The sequence below is a fragment of the Balaenoptera musculus genome, chromosome 2 (genome assembly GCF_009873245.2).
Source record: "Balaenoptera musculus isolate JJ_BM4_2016_0621 chromosome 2, mBalMus1.pri.v3, whole genome shotgun sequence".
Classification (NCBI taxonomy): domain Eukaryota; kingdom Metazoa; phylum Chordata; class Mammalia; order Artiodactyla; family Balaenopteridae; genus Balaenoptera; species Balaenoptera musculus.
This window is the reverse complement of record NC_045786.1, coordinates 50,145,981-50,163,534: the sequence shown is the minus strand read 5'-3', so window position 1 is coordinate 50,163,534 and position 17,554 is coordinate 50,145,981. Positions and strand designations below refer to the sequence as shown.

General features: G+C 34.4%; 1 protein-coding gene across 3 annotated transcripts in view; it reads right to left on the bottom strand.

The window, feature by feature from the left end:
- Nucleotides 1-17,554, bottom strand: part of LRRC28 (leucine rich repeat containing 28) — a 180,332-nt gene that overhangs the window by 137,800 nt on the left and 24,978 nt on the right. For all 3 annotated transcript variants that reach the window (XM_036843625.1, XM_036843623.1, XM_036843624.1), the window contains 2 exons: nt 9,558-9,595; nt 8,774-8,911 (listed from right to left, as the gene is read on the bottom strand). In XM_036843625.1, coding sequence (XP_036699520.1) covers nt 8,774-8,911; nt 9,558-9,595 — 176 coding nt within the window. The remainder of the gene's footprint in view (nt 1-8,773; nt 8,912-9,557; nt 9,596-17,554) is intronic.

The following is a 17,554-nucleotide window of genomic DNA, read 5'->3' as shown; positions in this document are numbered from 1 at the left end:
CAATTTGGGCTAAAAAATCCTTCCCTTTTTGGTATGCAGAACAATTTTTCAAAGATAAAACCGTTTAAAAAAAAAACAGGCTGATTTATATAGCAGATGTAAGCAACATCTTTTCTGACTCCTAGTTACATTTTGCTGTTTGTCTGCTACCATAATCTTCTCTCATGGGAATTCACAGTGTTTACAGTGAATCACAGCACCAGGATTCTCTTTACTATCAAGGGGCAGCTGGATTTTCTGATTCTTCTAATATTCATTGGCCTTTGTGGCCAATGGTGAATCACAAAGTATTTGGCAAGTTGCTCTGCACTGATGGAAATCTTTCTCCAGTAATCCTTTATTTGTAAGTACACTGTACTTCCCTTCATAATAGATAATGTAATTTTACTTAAGTTAGAAAAAGCCTTTGGAAGAAAATGAGTTTAAATTTATTCTGTAACAAATAATGTTATAGTTTTGATACTGGAAGCAGGAGAAAGCAACATATAAATGTTTAAATGGCATACAAGTTATATATATAAAAGAATACAGGTAAGCAATCAGATGAGAAATCAAAGAACATCTAATAGGACTTCCATTTCTAGATATGACAGGGACACTGATACCAGACTTGCCTCCCACCAAAATATAGCAATAAAACTAGTCAAAAATATATGAGGCAACTGCTTTCAAGCAACAAACAGGAAACAAAGGACTCTGATCATTGAAATAAGGTAAACACCCCTTGTGTCCCAAGCTGGACAAGGCTTTCCTGCCCACAACACAGGGAAGTGGAACCCAAGTAGAACCTTGCAGTCTCACAGTGCTAAAGAGACAGAGATCACAGTTTGGGAGGCTGAAGCAGCTGGAAAATGCAAGACAAGGTACCAAAGAGGAAACAGCTGTGAGAGGGTGAAGAGGGGCTTAATAAATAACATATGCGAGATCACAAAAGAAGTTACTGGAGTAGAAGACAGATACACAGATATCATCCAACCTCTAGATAAGGAGGAAAAAAAAAGATTAAAAAAAGAACAAAGCCTCAGTGACCTGTGAAACATTATCAAATGATCTAATGTGTGTAACTGGAGTTCTTGAAAGAAAAAAAAAAATGTGGGGCTGAAAAATATATAAAGAAATAATAACAGGTAACAGGAAACTTCCCAATTTGGGAATCAAGAAAAGCCCTTGCAGGATAAATATAAAAAATCCTACATCATGGTACATCATAGACAAACTGCTAACACCAAAGATAAAGAGAAAAATTTTAATATAGCCATAGAAGAAGACATATATGGGGTAACAATGATACAAATTACAACTGACTTCTCATCAGAAACAATGGGATCAGAAGACAATGGAAAGCTGTCTTTAAAAGTGCTAAAAAAAAATTGTCAACCCAGACTCCTATATCCTCAGAAAATATGCTTCAAAGTCAAAGGTGAAATAGACATTTTTGCATTAAGAGAAACTGACATAGTTCAGTAGAACTATGACAGTAGAACTGCACTACAAGAAATATTAAAGAAAGTATCAATACTTTAGGCTGAAGAGAAATGATACCAAATAAAAAAGAGATCTACAAGAAAGAATGAAGAGCACGGGAAATGATAAATATATGGGTAAATACAAAGAATATCTTTTTAAAAAATTATTGTGATTTCCTTTAAAGATAACTGACCATTGCAAAATAAACATTATATTGTAGGGTTCATAACATATATAGATACAAAATACATGATACAATAACACAAAGGAAGGAGGGTAAATGGAAGTATACTATTGGAAGGTTCTTTTTTTAAAATATTTATTTATTTATTCATTTATTTTTGGCTGCTTCAGGTCTTAGTTGCGGCACATGGGCTCCTCATTGCAGCACAAAGACTTCTAGTTGTGGCATGCTGGCTCCAGAGCACGTGGGCTCTGTAGTTGTGGCACGCGGGCTCCAGAGCGTGTGGGCTCTACAGTTGCAGCACGTGGGCTCTCTAGTTGTGGCATGCAGCCTCCGTAGCCCTACGGCATGTGGGATCTTAGTTCCCCGACCAGGGATCAAACCCGCATCCCCCACACTGGAAAGTGGATTCTTAACCATTGGACGACTAGGGAAGGCCCTGGAAGGTTCTTAAAATTTATATTAAGTGGTACAGTATCCTAAGTAAGCTGTAATAAGTTAAGGGTGCATATTGTAAACTGTAAAGAAAAACCAGTAGAGGAAATAAAATGGAACACTAAAACATACTCAAGTAATCCAAAAGAAGACAGAAAGTAGGTAGAGAAAGAAAGGTAGAGAGGAACAAAAACCAAATTGTGGTAGTCTGTGAGGGAGGAGAACTTAATGCCAATAGGAAAATAAAAAGTCAAAAGAGTTGTCACTTACACCCTAACCATGAGAAGAAGTTGGATAAGCTACATAATTATAGTTTCTAAAATTTTTCAGAGACTGAGGACACCCAGAAACCAAAATCAACTCCAAAAAGTGATAAGCCCATTTTAAAACAGAAGAGATTTCCAGTTGCTATCACCCTTGACTGTAATGGGAAGACAAGGAATCTGCCACAGACAAGCACTAAAAAGAAACCAGTCTAACTTTGAAGGGCTATGTGTGGACTGGCATACCAGCATAGAATCCAGAGCAGCCCCAGACACAGAGAGAGGCTGTATGAGCTACCTGGCCCCCCTTCACACTAACTCTTTTCCACTAGTTTTCACCAAAAATGGGGGCAAGAGAAGAGAGCTGAGATCATCTCCCCAAAGTCCTCTAGGCCTTGAGCTAAGGAAGACTTGAGGAATGGAAGATAACAGGAAAGCCAAGAGAAACTTTGCAGAGGCAAGACCCACCTTCAGAGTACAGGGCAGCCATACACAGGTCAACGATGGGGCAGCAGGGCTAAAAGAGCTCTCAAGGCACAGAAAGCAAGGGGCAGAACTAGAGAGCAAAGAGAATTCTTCAGCAACCTAAATCCGGCCACTGGTCAGTAAAGCAGGGAGATACCGCCTACAATTCAAAAAGAAGATTTGGAATAGTCCACAAATACATTAGAAGGTGCTCAACACCATTAGTCAAGAGGGAAAGACAAATTCAATTAAACACAAATTAAAACAATGTAATGTAACTTCACATCCATTACTACAGCTAAAATAAACAAACAAAGCCAAAAACAGACAACACCAAATACTAGCAAACATGCAGAGTAACTAGAACTCTCATATATTTCTGTGAGAAGTGTAAAATGGTATAACTATTTTTAAAACTGCTGGGCAATTTCTTATAAAGTTAAGCATACACCTATATTATGAATCACATTTCTACTAATAGGTATTTACCCAAGAGAAATAAAAACATATATCCATAAAAAGTCTTATACAAGAATGTTTATATTAGTTTTATTGATAATAGCCCAAAGCTAGAAAAAACTGACATGTCCATTAAGAGGAAAGTAAATTATAAATTGTATGTTTATACAATGGAATTCTACTCTGCAATAAAACAGGATGAACTACGGACACATGCAACAGCATGGATGCATCTTGAAACCATTATTTTGAGTGAAAGAAGTCAAACAGAGAACATACTATATGTTCCCATTTATATTATTTTCAACAACAGACAAAATTAATCTATGGTAAGAGAAATCAGAATAGGGTTTGCCTATAGCAAAAAGATTGACTGGAAGTGGCATAAGAGAACATTCTGGGTTAATGGAAATGTCCTGTATCTCAAATAAGATGTTGGTTACATGGGTATACACATTTATCAAAACTCACAATTGTACACTTGAGCATTTCACTGTATGTAAATTTTACCCCAATTAAAAAATAAACAACTTTAAGAGAGGACAAAAATATGAAGAACAAAAGTTAAAAGAAAAATAATACAAGAGAGGAGAAAGCCATGATAATTGTTAAAGTTGGGTATTGGGTATATGGGGGCTTACTATTCTATTCTGTCTACTTTTGATTGTGCTTAAAATTTACCACAATAAAAAGTTTTTTTAAAAGGCAACTGAATAATAGTGTATTGTGTATTTGAAGTTTGCTAAGAGAGTAGATCTCAAGTGTTCTCACCACACACTCACACAAAAGGTAACTTTGGGAGGTGACAAATACGTTAATTAGTTCGATTGTAGTAATCATTTCACAATATATACATATGTCAAAACATCACACTGTATACTTTAAATATGTACAATTTTTACTTGTGAAAAATGAACAAAAATTAAAAATAAATTTTTAAATATCACAGTAAAAAAAGCCAAAATATTCATTTAACCTTTTCCATATGGTATTTAAAAGATAAGCCCACAACACTCATTGCCAAATAATATACAAAGTTATTGAAAAAAAGAGAGGAGGGACTGGATCTGCTCATAAAAATAGTGCTTCAGGTTCCAAAGTTCTTACACCATAGACTATGATTTCAATAACATTAGCCAGAAGATTTTTTTGTGGGGGAGGTAATTTGGAACCAAGTTAAACCCAAACTATTAAATTAGTCTTATCTTTCAGGTTGGGGTCTATGGACCAAGTCTGGAAGATTTTGAAAGCAGATATACCAAGCACCTCTCTTCATCCATGGTGCATGATGTCTGTGAGAACTTGTCAGAGCTCCACACATATCACCTAGGTGGACCACTTCAGTGTTTTCTGGCCATTGCTCCACTACCAGTATCCATATCGCTGTGGCTGAGGACTTTTCTGAAACTAAAGAAGGCTGCTGCTCTGTCCATGTGTGTACATGTGCAGCATGCCAGAAGTAACAGAGAATTAACACCCACCCTCCCACCCAATCAGCTCTCAACCATAATTTTTGGAAGTTGATGTTGAAGTACTGTAGCTCTTTCAGCACTTTAGTGGGATGATTCTGAGGGATATGTTTCACACAGAATTAAGCTCTAGTTGCCCACTGTGGTGGCTGGTGTAGGAGTTCAGAGTATGCCACCCCAAAATATGCCATCCTGGTGTACTGATTATTTTAAGTTAAAGGCACTGAAAAACAGCAGATGCAAGAAGAGCACTCTAAGCTTCCTTCTTCTTCCTGAAAGCAGGAGATAAAATTCCCATGCAAAAGGTGTAACCCCCATACCAGGAGGAAGGAAGACATTCTTATGACCAGAGACAGGGAGGTGAGGCCAAACGACAAACAAACCTTGTTAAACCAAACCTTATCTTCCCAGTCACTTTTCTACAAATAACTGCCCTTGCTCAAACTCCTTTGTCTTGTCACATTTTCACAATTTACTACTCATTGTCCAACCTAGTATATATGTGTTTGGTTCTAACTACACTTCTTTGGGTCTTCATTTTTCTTATGAAGGCTCCTGTGTACATGTAAAAATTACTAAATAAAATCTGTATACTTTTCTCCTGTCTTATGTCAGTTTCTCAGGCCCAGCTACGGGGCCAAAGAGGGCAGTACACTTTCCCTATACCGACTTACCAACATACTCTTTATAGCCTGTCTTCACATTTCTATACCCATCATCACCCCACGCCAATGATCTCTGTACCTCCTCCAAAATTACTTGAGTTCAGGTAAATAAATAAATAAATAAATAAATAAATAAATAAAATAGAAAGGGTACAAAGCATACTACAAAAAGGAAAAAACAGATGACAGAATGAACCACTTCACAGACATACTACTGATCATGCTGTTGCTAATCCTGGACTTCCTACTATTAATAAGAGCTTTTGCAATTTCAAAGCATAACAGTTAAGTAAATAGGAGAGTTCAATATACAATTAATCCTATACCCCAGACAGGCTGTTTTACGTCTTTGGGGCAGCTATGTTACATGGAGCTCTTTTGTTGACAATTCACAGAAGCCAACTAGAGTTAGCTTAAGCGCAAAGTCTATGGGCCTTAAGAACAGAATCAGTGATTGGGAAATTAAAGAAAACTTAGGAAGTCTCTGCCTCCATCTTCTTTCTAGTTATCTACCTCATCTTTCTCTCCTTGTTTCCCAGTCCACATGGCTACTACCAGACCTCACAAGATTACACAGTATTGTATAGAAGCCCAGAGAGAAAGAGAGCCTGATTTTCTTTCTCAGCCTCCGCTGTTCTCTCTTGTTCTCTTTCCTTCTCCCACACCACCTCTTTCAAAATGCCCAGGGAGAGAAATGGTCCTGCTTGGGTCAGGTACCTACACCAGGACCAATCAACTGTGGAGAGAAAGCAATGTCACAAGGTAGAAAAATGGCAGTACTCTGCAATCCAATAGAATGGGGGGAAAGGGACATTCCCAAAGAATGGGTATTGGCAAACAACCCAAGAGAATCAACTATATGAGTCATGGATCTGTTTGAGAAACTGATAAAAACATTGGACCTTCTTCACAGCAATATGTACACACTCACAAACACCAAACTGTCCATACAATTTGAGGGCATTCATGAAGCCCCTGTAATCCATTCTCAGATCTAATTTTAAAACTCTCTATTATCCATTTAGATATTTTAAATGCTTAAAATTTTTTAAATACTGCTCTTAAATTTTCAAATTTTAAATACTGAATGTGAAATTACATTCAACGGTTTTTCAACCACAAAAAAATACACATAATAAAATATTAAGTCTTTCACAGGAATATAACACGTAAGAAGTCTATACTAATAACATGGACTAGGTAGAAGAGGCTAACAATCAGATATCAATTGGAGTCTACCGTCATCAAATGGACACTATATGGAGGTCCCTCACATTTTTTACTGCAGTTAAAATAACTTTTCCATAGTATGTCCCCAAAGACGGTCAAACACCTGGGGGATGTGTACCTAGCCCCTCTCCCATTCAAATCATAACACTTGAAATTACCTCATAAAGAGATACATAAAGTGATTCAAAAAATTAGTAAGATCTAGTGCATTGCTACTTATGATGGCCTAGAAAAAAAAGTCTATACATAGTTTAGTCAAAAGTTTCTACTCAAAATACACAGTTATTACTGTATGCAATTTTCTCAAAACAAGCAAAACCAAACATAAACAACAGAAATAAGCTAGGGAAATAAAATCAGAAGTAAATGCCTCAAATCTATTATGAAACAGGTGAGATATAAATTTAAAATCATATTAAAGTAGTCAGGAAACCTATACCCTCCACTGGTTACCAGGAAGCAGTCAATGACATTAGTAGTATATCCTTAACCTCTGAGAGTATATAATGGAAGGAAATGGCCACATTTTACCACAAAATGTTCTTACATTACAGGAAAAGACAGAAAAATAGAAAACAAAGAACAATGTTTTAACAGAGAGTTGTGTTACTCAGACGTTCTTTAAATGTATAGAAAAAGGGGCTTATGAATACAGTACTATACCTATGCATTTTGATTCTACAACATATCTTGTATAAACTTCATATATGAAAATACTATGAAAATCTAAAATATTCAGTATTATATCCATGTGTTTTGACTCTATAATGTATCTTGTGTAAGTTTCATATATGAAAATACCCTGAAAATCTAAAGTATTATCTTTGCTGATATATTTTCTAGACAGTCTCTGAAAGAGAATCTAATTTCCTGAGTATGTGAATACATAAACTTGATGAAAGCTAGAATGATGAAACACCACTGAGTCTGATTACATACAATAAAATTTAAAGATCATATTCCCACACCATACTGAAAATTTTTGTATTAAGTAGAGTTGGAAAAAGGAAGACTCTCATTATATGTGGTTAAAAAATACTTTTTTAAGCAGAGTCAACTGCTATACTAATTATCATTTTTGTATACAATATTGAACCTATATATGAAAGTCAGCACATAAAGTCTAAAAATTAATCAGCTACTGTGTTTCATTTAGAAATTTCTGTACTTGAAAAACTTTGGAGAAAGTATTTTTTAAATTATAAATTCATTCATGGATTTAACATGAATAGTTTTTAACAGTTTCACATGTCCCTGAAGTTCTATGACAGGTAGTAATTTGTAATTTTGGTTGAGTCACACATTTCACTCGGATACACTAAAAGACTAGTTGGTATTCCTGAGTTACTGGGTAGAAATAATCCCAGCCAATGTGAATGACATCTGTATTTTTTTTGCTCATTTTTGAATGCAGAGTAACTCTTATGTAATACCTGAAGCACAAGTTTTTTTTTAAATCATACTTCACTTTTTAAAAAAATATGCGACATGACACAGGACAGAGGAATCTGCAAATGTGTGGGTTCACAAAGGAAGGTCTCTGAATACCCCTTGTAAGAAAGTCAAAGGGTTTAATGGTAGCTCAGGAGAATGCAGGATTTTGGTACTATCAATAGGTACATCATAATCTAATAGGATGAACAGAAGGCAGAACTGACAATTAATTCTAGGACTCAAACTTAAATTCTGCTACTAAATTCTAGTATGATTTCACATTAAATCCAAGTTAACGTACATCATTTACCTCACTAGAGAATGAGAGAAAACACTGTATGTATCTGCTTTTTGGACACTAAAATGCAAAGTTCATATAAATTCTCCTATGTGAAATTCAGAACTGAAGTAGCTTTTGGTACAAATATTTCACCAGGACAGTGATTTGAAGAAGCATTGATTCCAATGCACACCTGTAGTAATTGTAGCTGAAAAACGTAAATGCCACCTTCTCATGTTTGCATCAAGGAAAAGACTCTGAGTCATATTTCATCCACATTCCTTAGTGTCATCCTCAAACAAGTAGACAATCAAATACTTACAAATATATCCAAAGCCCACTGCCTAGACACAAAGTAAGAAATATTAATAAAAATAGACTTGTAATATACAAGAAGCTCGTGTGCTACAGACTATGATTACCTGGAGGTAGGAATTGCAGTTGGTTATTAGCTAATCGAAGATGACGTAAAGCTCTCAGACGACCAATTTCTGGGCAAACAATTTCTAAGGCATTGTCACTAAGATCCAAACACTGTAGTTTTACAAGGGACCCAATGGCTTCGAAGAGAAAAGAAGGGTAAAAGCAAGATTAATTTGACCCAAGTGTTTTAAGACCAAACTTTAATACAAGTACTCCAAGTTTAAATATTTTAATACTTAATATCCCTGTCTCCACGGCTGACATAATAGTAAAAACATATATCAAACTAAAATTTTTTAAAATTTTTATTGGAGTATAGTATCAAACTAAATTTTATGAAGTGATAACACTTCTACCTTAAAAAGAGCACGAATAAAAATGTTAAAACAATGTAAAAATTACTTGAATAAATAATTCATGAAATGATATATAAAGTCTTTTTTATCTAACCAAAATGCTTAACTGGATTTATTAAACTTAAAAGTTATCATTTTATTATTTACCCAATGACAGTTTATCTGATAATAAATTTTTACCTAACCATTATAACCATTTTAGACTTCTTAAATTTAATTAAATCGTAACAGTTAACTGGATTACTAATTAGAGGAAAAAAAGCTTTGAAACTAATAAAGATGCTCTATAATTAAAATTCCCTAATTTTCCAACCAAAATTGGTTTAAAGAGACAATCTGTTCTATTATAAACTATAATAGCACTATACTATCTGTTCTACTATTTAAACTATAGCACCTCCTAACTAAAAACTGGAAGTGCACTTACCTTCCGGAACCACAACTATGTTATTTGAGTGAAGATACCTAGAGGAAAAGAAGGGAAAAATCAGCTGTTATCATTCAGTACTTCTGTTAGATAATCACTCTGTAAAATGCTCACTTAGAGATTTATCAAATATAAAGGGACCAGATTTTCTTTCATACCCTACTCTAAATGTGTAACACAAAATATATGGTCATCACAGATAATTAATAATACTTTGAGAATAATATTGTATGCTAGAATTGCAAATATTAAAACTATTTGCTAATTTAGTTGCTATCTTAAAATTAAAACATACACAGTATTTTTTTCAACCTCATAAAACAAATTACTAGTTTCTCTAGTTCATTTTAAATTATTCAGGTTTTCAAAAAAACATCTATTGTGTAAAGAAAAGTCAACATCTATTGTGTAAAGGAAAATGCAACTTTTAGTTTTTAAAGGATAACTTCACAAAATAATCAAAGATATTTCAAGCCAGTATGGAGAACCAAAAATGAAGCAATTAAATACTCATCATTTACGATATCTGTAGAAATATTCAACTGTCAAGGTACAGAATATATTTCACAGCAAGAGGAATTTTGTAAATAAGAAATCAAATTCTTTTCTTAGGAAAAAAAAAAAAGTCTACCCGGCTGACAAGTCCAGGCAAGTCTAAGTAAATAACATTCCCCACTGAAATATCTTTAGCACTCTCTGGTGGAGACTTCATGCAATGGTCGGCAGCCAACTATTCAGAGCAAAACAACAGTGACCAATGAAAATCACATAATAATAATTTTAAAAATAAATTTAGATCATTGATTTTGAGACCAGAGAACTAGATTTTGATAAACTATTTTCAAACCTGTTGTCTTATTTATTATACCTCATAATCACTCTTCATATAGTATATTTTAAATAGAATTTAAAATTTTTCTTCTATATATTTTAGCCTAGTATCAAATGTTAAAATGTCAATGACACAGAATAAGAAAGATACAAAATTAATAAATTTTAGAAGATTTTTATATGCTGGATTAAATCAATTTTGTGTAGGTATTAACTTGCTGGGCCTAACACAATTTAAACAATTACACCATTCTATGATTCATTTTATTCCTTGTTTTGTATATATAGAATGATTCCATATTTTACTTTTTTTTAAATGTTTCCATATTTTAAAATCAATATTCTTTAAACATTACTTTTAGGAAGAAATATCTAACTACTTTAACAGATTACTCTAAAAATTCTTTATGCTGAAAGACTGTATATAAGTAAGTGTACACACACATTTGCATGTATTACACAAAAGGCAGAGTGCCTAGACACCAAAATAAAGACATAACTGATTTTTCAGTAATGCACAAAATTTTTGCCTCAACTCCAATTCTACCTACAAAAAAGGACCTTAAAATGTCCAAGTCAAAATATGAACTAAAGTACTATTATCATTAAAATCAAAAAGTATATTTTAACATATTAAATTTATCTACATTATAATGAAAAGCAGTAAATGTTAGTTTAGAATGTTCTCAATCCTGACTACACATTAGAATCACCAGTGGTCTTCAAAATATAGATGTCCAAGGGCATCTCAACTCAAGTTGTTCTGATGTGCAGCCGATGAAAAATCATCACTGGTAGAGTAGATCAGAGTAGGTTCTGGAGCCAGACTGCCTGTACCTTAATAGCTATGTACCAGGGGAAAATTACTGACTTTTTCACTTTCTTAATCTACAGAAGTGGAGGATAATAGCACCAACAACATAGGGATGCTGTGAGGATTAAATGAATTAATAAATGTAAAGCCCTTAGAACGGAGTTCCATGAATGCCACTGTTATAATTATTATTGTTATAAGTCATTTGTAATCAAAGGCTTAGCAATTTTAAGTCACTTCTCTCTACTTAATTTTTGTAATTTCAAAGTAGTTAAAATGTTGGTGTTTTGACGTAACTGGTTTTCATCATGTTATTCTTCTACTCAAATAATGCAGGAACTCTCATTCACTGCTGGTGGGAATGCATGACTGTACAGCCACTGTAGAAAATGGTTTGGTAGTTTTTTAATAAAATTAAATATAGATATTTACTTAATAGTAATATGGCAATGTCAGTTTCTTAGTCTTGACAAATGTTCAATGAAATTGTAAGATGTAAGGAGATGTAAATTGTAAGGAGAAACCTGGGCATACTGGAACTCTGTACTTACTATCTTTACAACTTTTCTGTAAATAAAAATTGCTCCAAAATTTAAAAAAAAATTTTTTATTAAAGGAACAGGACTTATACTTCCAGCCATGACGAAATAATAAGGACCAGATTTACCTAATTGCTATAAACAACAAGAAAACCAGATGGAATATATGAAACAATTATTTTCAAATACTGACAAGAAGCAACTAGTACTATGTTCCCTGACAGAGAAGAAACAAGTGAGGTGAGCCACACAATGTCCACAGATTTATGCCTGGAGGCAAATTGTGTACTGTGGTACAAAAATGGGATCCCAAACAAAGAATGGAAGTCTCACTGAGTTATGAAGAAACATATCAGAGTTCAGGGAACCTGAGGCAGCTGGAAGTTGTGGGTACAGTTCTGGAGGAGAGGGCACTACTGAAAAAAAAACTTCAAGGGATCCTTTGACTCTTAGCTGAATTCTAAAATGCACTCCAGTCAAAAAGTAACTGAAAACCTATCAGCTGAACAGTCCACAGAGCTCATACAGGGCTAGAAAGCATTCAAGCTCTGAGCAGTAAGTGTACCAAATCCTTGTTGATCACTTGGTGCATTTAAATGAGATTCTAGAAAGGTCCTGTGTGGGTAATAGGGCTAAACTATCCCTTTAGTAGAAGTACTCTAGACCTGTCCTAACAAGCATAAAGACAGGCCATGAAAGGATCAAACTAAATTGCAAATAACTGCAGGCCAGAACAAAGCACCACAAAAAGGAAGACAACAAAGTGTAGACACAATAAAGTATTCATAAGGCCCAGCATCTAATCAAAAAGTGCTAAGAATTAGGAAAATGTGACCAATAACCAGGATAAAAAACAGTTAATACAAACGGAACCAGTATGACACAAATGATGGAATTAGCAAATAAGAACTTTAAAACAAAACAACTATAATAACTATATTTGGGTATTCAAAGAAAAATATAAACATTGTGAGAGAAATGTTAACATATAAAGAAGACCCAAATAGAGCTTCTAGAGATCAAATATACAACAAACTAAGTGAAAATGTCACTAGGTTGGATTAACAGCTTATTAGATACTGAAGAAGAAAATACTACCAACCCTGAAGACAGAGAAATATAATTTGTCCTAACTGAAGTACATTTAAAAAAAAAAAAAAAAAGAACAGAACTGAACAGTGTGTCAGTGATTATGGGACCATATTAAACTAACAAACATGTAAGAGTCCCAGAAGCAGGGACCAGAGATAGGGGTATAGAAATAAATATCTAAAGAAATATGTTTAAAAAATCCAAATTTGATGCAAACTATAAAGACACAAACCCAAGAAGCTCAATGAATGTCAAGGATAAAGAAAAAGAAAACCACAACAAGGTACATCAAAATCAAATCCCTGAAAACCAAAAGAAGAATCAGAAATTCTTCAAAGTAGCCCAAGGAAAAAAGACACATTACATACTGAGGAAGAAATATAGGAATGTCAGCAGATGTCTCTTCAGAAAGTATGCAAGCCAGAAGACAATGAACACCGTGAAAATGTTGAAAGGAAAGAAAAAAAGTAACTGGCAACCAAGAACTGTAATTCCAGAAGGCAAAATATACACATTTCAGAACTATGAAGATGAATGTAAAGCAAAAAACTATACAACTTTTAGAGAAAAAAAGCAGGAGAAAATCTTCAGGGCCTAGGACTAGACAAAGTTCTTAAATTTCTTAAAAACATGATACATAAAAGCAAAAATTGATAAAGTAGACCTCATCAAAATGTAAAATTTCTGCTCTACAAAAGAACATGAAAATAGAAGTTATACAGTGGGAGAAAATATCTGTAAACAACCTATACAACCAAGGACTGTTTTCTAGAATATGTAAAGAACTCTTAAAACTCTTCCAACTAAAGAAAAATATCCAAATAGAAAATGAGCAATAGACATGAACAGACATTTCACTGAAGAAAAGATAAAGATCACAAGTACTTGAAAAGATGTTAAATTAATGTTATTAGCCATTAGAGAAATACAAATTAAAACCATAATTAGACAAAACCACACATCTATCTGAATGACAAAAATTAAAAATAATGACCACAAAATAATGCCGGTGAGATGTGGAGAAACTGGAATAATCACACATTGCCAAGGGAGAATGTAAAATGGTACAGCCAACCTGGGAAATTATATGGTAGTTTTTAATGAAACTCCAAATTCAGATCAAAAGTGGCAGAGTAAGGGCCTCCAAAAATTCTTTTTTTGTAAAATCAACAATAATATTGGCAAAAATTATCAGAAGCTACATGTACAGAATTCTGGAAATTAACCAAAGACTTGCAGTAATACAGGGAGGGTTTATGTAAGAAAAATGGCAAAAATCTCAGTAAGAAGACTAAGCTGTGAACTTTGGGGTATTTTTACTTGCCCCAGTCCTATACCCTACTCTCCACCTCTGCAGAAGCCTGGAAAATCACTTTGCTTTTCACTTCAATTGCAGTAGCCTGGCTAGTACCTAAAGGGGGGCAGAACCAAGTTGGAGTTCATTTCCAGAGAACTGTCATTTGACTGTCTCATGGATCTCTGAAAGACCCCATTTGCAAGGCTGTTTTTAACTTGATCTGACTAGAAGCTTGCCCAGTACAAAAACCCTTTCCCCAATTGAGATAAATTACAGGCAATTGTTTAACTTCGCTGGTGCCTGAGGCACTAGATAACAGCTGGAGCAAACAATAGACAACCAAAAACCTTAAATGAAAAAGTTGGGGAAGGAGACTTCCGGAGGAACTCTGAAAAACTCTGGCATATTTCTAGAAATCTAGAAGGTCACATGCATGCCCAGAGCTGCACATATGCTCAGGAAAGACCTGAGAAGACCCTAAGCTCTCACCTCTGCTGGACTTGAAGCTCTACATAAGAAGTGAAGTCTAAGGCAAAGTTGTCAATTGCCTAGCTGAGAGGGGAAAGCATGCCACAATACATATACAGAGACCCTCAGCAAGGACTGGGAGACTTAGCGGATTCAGGTAGGTAAGGAAATCTCTGCTTAATCATTAGCTGACCACTAAGGTAACTGAGCACAAGAACAACACAAAGATGTCTCGTCTCATCACTTCTATTCAACATTCTATGTTCTAGCCAGGGCAACTAAGCAAGAAAAAGAAATAAAAGGCATACAGATCAGAAAAGAAGAAATACAGCTCTTTACTGGTAGATGACTTGATCTTATATATAGAAAATCCCAAGGAATTCAACAACAAAAAAAGAGCTAATAAATGAGTTTGGCAAGGTTGGAGGATATAATATCAATATACAAAAATCAATTGTATTTTTATATACTAGGCACTGAACAATTCTAAAGTGAAATTAAGAATATAGTTCTATGTACAACAGCATCAGAAAGAATAAATCTAACAGAAGAAATTCAGTATTTTTACACTGAAAAGTGTTCAATGTTCAAATTTTAAAACTGTTGAAGGAAACTGAATACCTAAATAAACAGAAAGATAGCCCACATTCAAGGATTAGAAGACATAATACTGTTAAGATGGCAATAATCCACAAACTGATCTAAAGATTCAGTGTAGTCGTTATCAACAATCACATTTGGCTTTTTTTTTTTTTGCATGAATTCACAAGTAGATCTTAAAATTCACATGGAAATGCAAGGGATTTAGAATAGCTAAAACAATTTTGAAAAATAAGGATAATGTTGGAGGATCCATACTTCTCAATTTCAAAACTTACTACAAAGCTAGAGTAATCAAGTATGCATGGTACTGGCAAAAAGATAAGACATACAGATCAATGGAACAGAAGTGAAAATCCAGAAACATGCCCATGTGTCTATGGTCAACTGATTTTTAACAAACATGCCAAGACAATTCAATGGGGAAAGAGTAGGCTTCTCAATAAATGGTGGTGAGATAACTGGATAGCCCATGCAAAAACAGAACACAGACTTCTACATCACATCATATGCAAAAATTAACTCACAATGGATCAAAGACCTAAATGTAAGAGCTAAAATTATACAACTCAAATAAGAAAAGAGGGGTAAATCTTCATGACATTGTATTAGAAAGTTTCTCAGACATGATAACAAAACACAAGCAACCAAATAAAAATTTATCAAGAAAGTGAAAGATAAACCACAGAATAGGAGAAAATATTTGCAAATCATATATATCAGGGGTCCCCAATCCCCGGGCCGCAGACCGGTACTAGTCCGTGCCCTATTAGGAACCAGGCCGCACAGCAGGAGGTAAGCGGCAGGCGAGCAAGAGAAGCTTCATCTGCCGCTCCCCACTGCTCCCCATCGCTTGCATTACCACCTGAACCACCTGCCCCCACCCCGTCCGTGGAAAAATTGTCTTCCCCAAAACCAGTCCTTGGTGCCAAAAAGGTTGGGGACTGCTGATATATATGATAAGGGTCTAGTATTCCAAATACATAAAACACTCTTAGATAATAATTTTTAAACAGACAACAGATTTGAATAGATTTCCCCAAAGAAAATATACAAATGGTCAATAAGCACAGGAAAAGACATCATTAGTCATTAGAAAAATACAAATGAAAACTACAAGATACCAGTTCACACCTATTAGGGAGTTACAAGGAAATGGGGGAGGGGAAAGACTATTGATGGGTTTCTTTCGGGGTGATGAAAATGTTCTGGATTAGACAGTGATAATGGCTGCTCAACCTTGTTTATATACCAAAACCACTGAACCATACACTTTAAAAGTGTATGATTAAAATTTTATGGTATGTAAGTTATATCTCAATTTAAAAAATGAAACATGCAATTTCCATGTGACTCAGCAATTACATTCTTAAGCATTTATCTCAAAGAAATGAAAACTTATTCACACACAAAAAACCATGTATATGAATGTTCATAGCAGCTAAAAATTCATAATAGCTAAAAACTGGAAACAACCAATATGTCCTTCAATAAGTGAGTGGATGAACAAACTCCATTACATCCATACTGTGAAATATAACCCAACAACATAAAGGAACTATTGGTACATGCAACAACTTAAATAGATCTCAAGGAAATTATGCTGAATGAAAAAAAAAGTCAGTCCTGAAAGGTTATATACTATATGATTTATATAACATAACAAATTAAAATGACAAAATCATAGAGATGGAGAACAGAGTAGTAGTTGCCAGGGTTTGGGGGACAGGGGGAATGTGATTATAAAAGGGTAGAAAATGATGAAAACTGAATAATATCAGTGGATTGTAGCAATGTCAATTTCCTGGTGGTGATCTTATACTGTAGTTATACAAGACATGAACACTGGCAGAACCTAAAAGAGTACACAAGGATGTTTACGTATTATTTCTTATGATTACGTGTGACTACCATTATCTCAAAGTAAAAAGTTTAATTTTTTAAAAAGGAGAAATAAAGACTTTTTTCAGGCAAACCAAATCTGAGAGAATATAGGAATTAATATAAAAGACATTTTTTTCTCATTTTTAAATTTCTTTAATTAACAATTTAAATTCAAAATTATAATAGTATATTTTGCCAGTTATCAATTTTGTCTCTCAGCTCCAAATCTACCTGCTATGCCATATTGGAGCTGGACCCTGTCAAAATTTCTCCTTTGCCAACTGATCTAATGTTAGGCCTAATGTTATCAAAAGAGGGTACTGGAGTGACTCTGCAAGATGAGAGTAGCAGGAAGGCATTTCCCTTCTGGGTCCAGTCCCCTTTCAATTTTGTATTCAGCACAGAGCCAAGGCCCAGTAGCCCTCTTGGACAACCTTAAACCACATTCTCAAAGTGACCATGAAGTCACTTT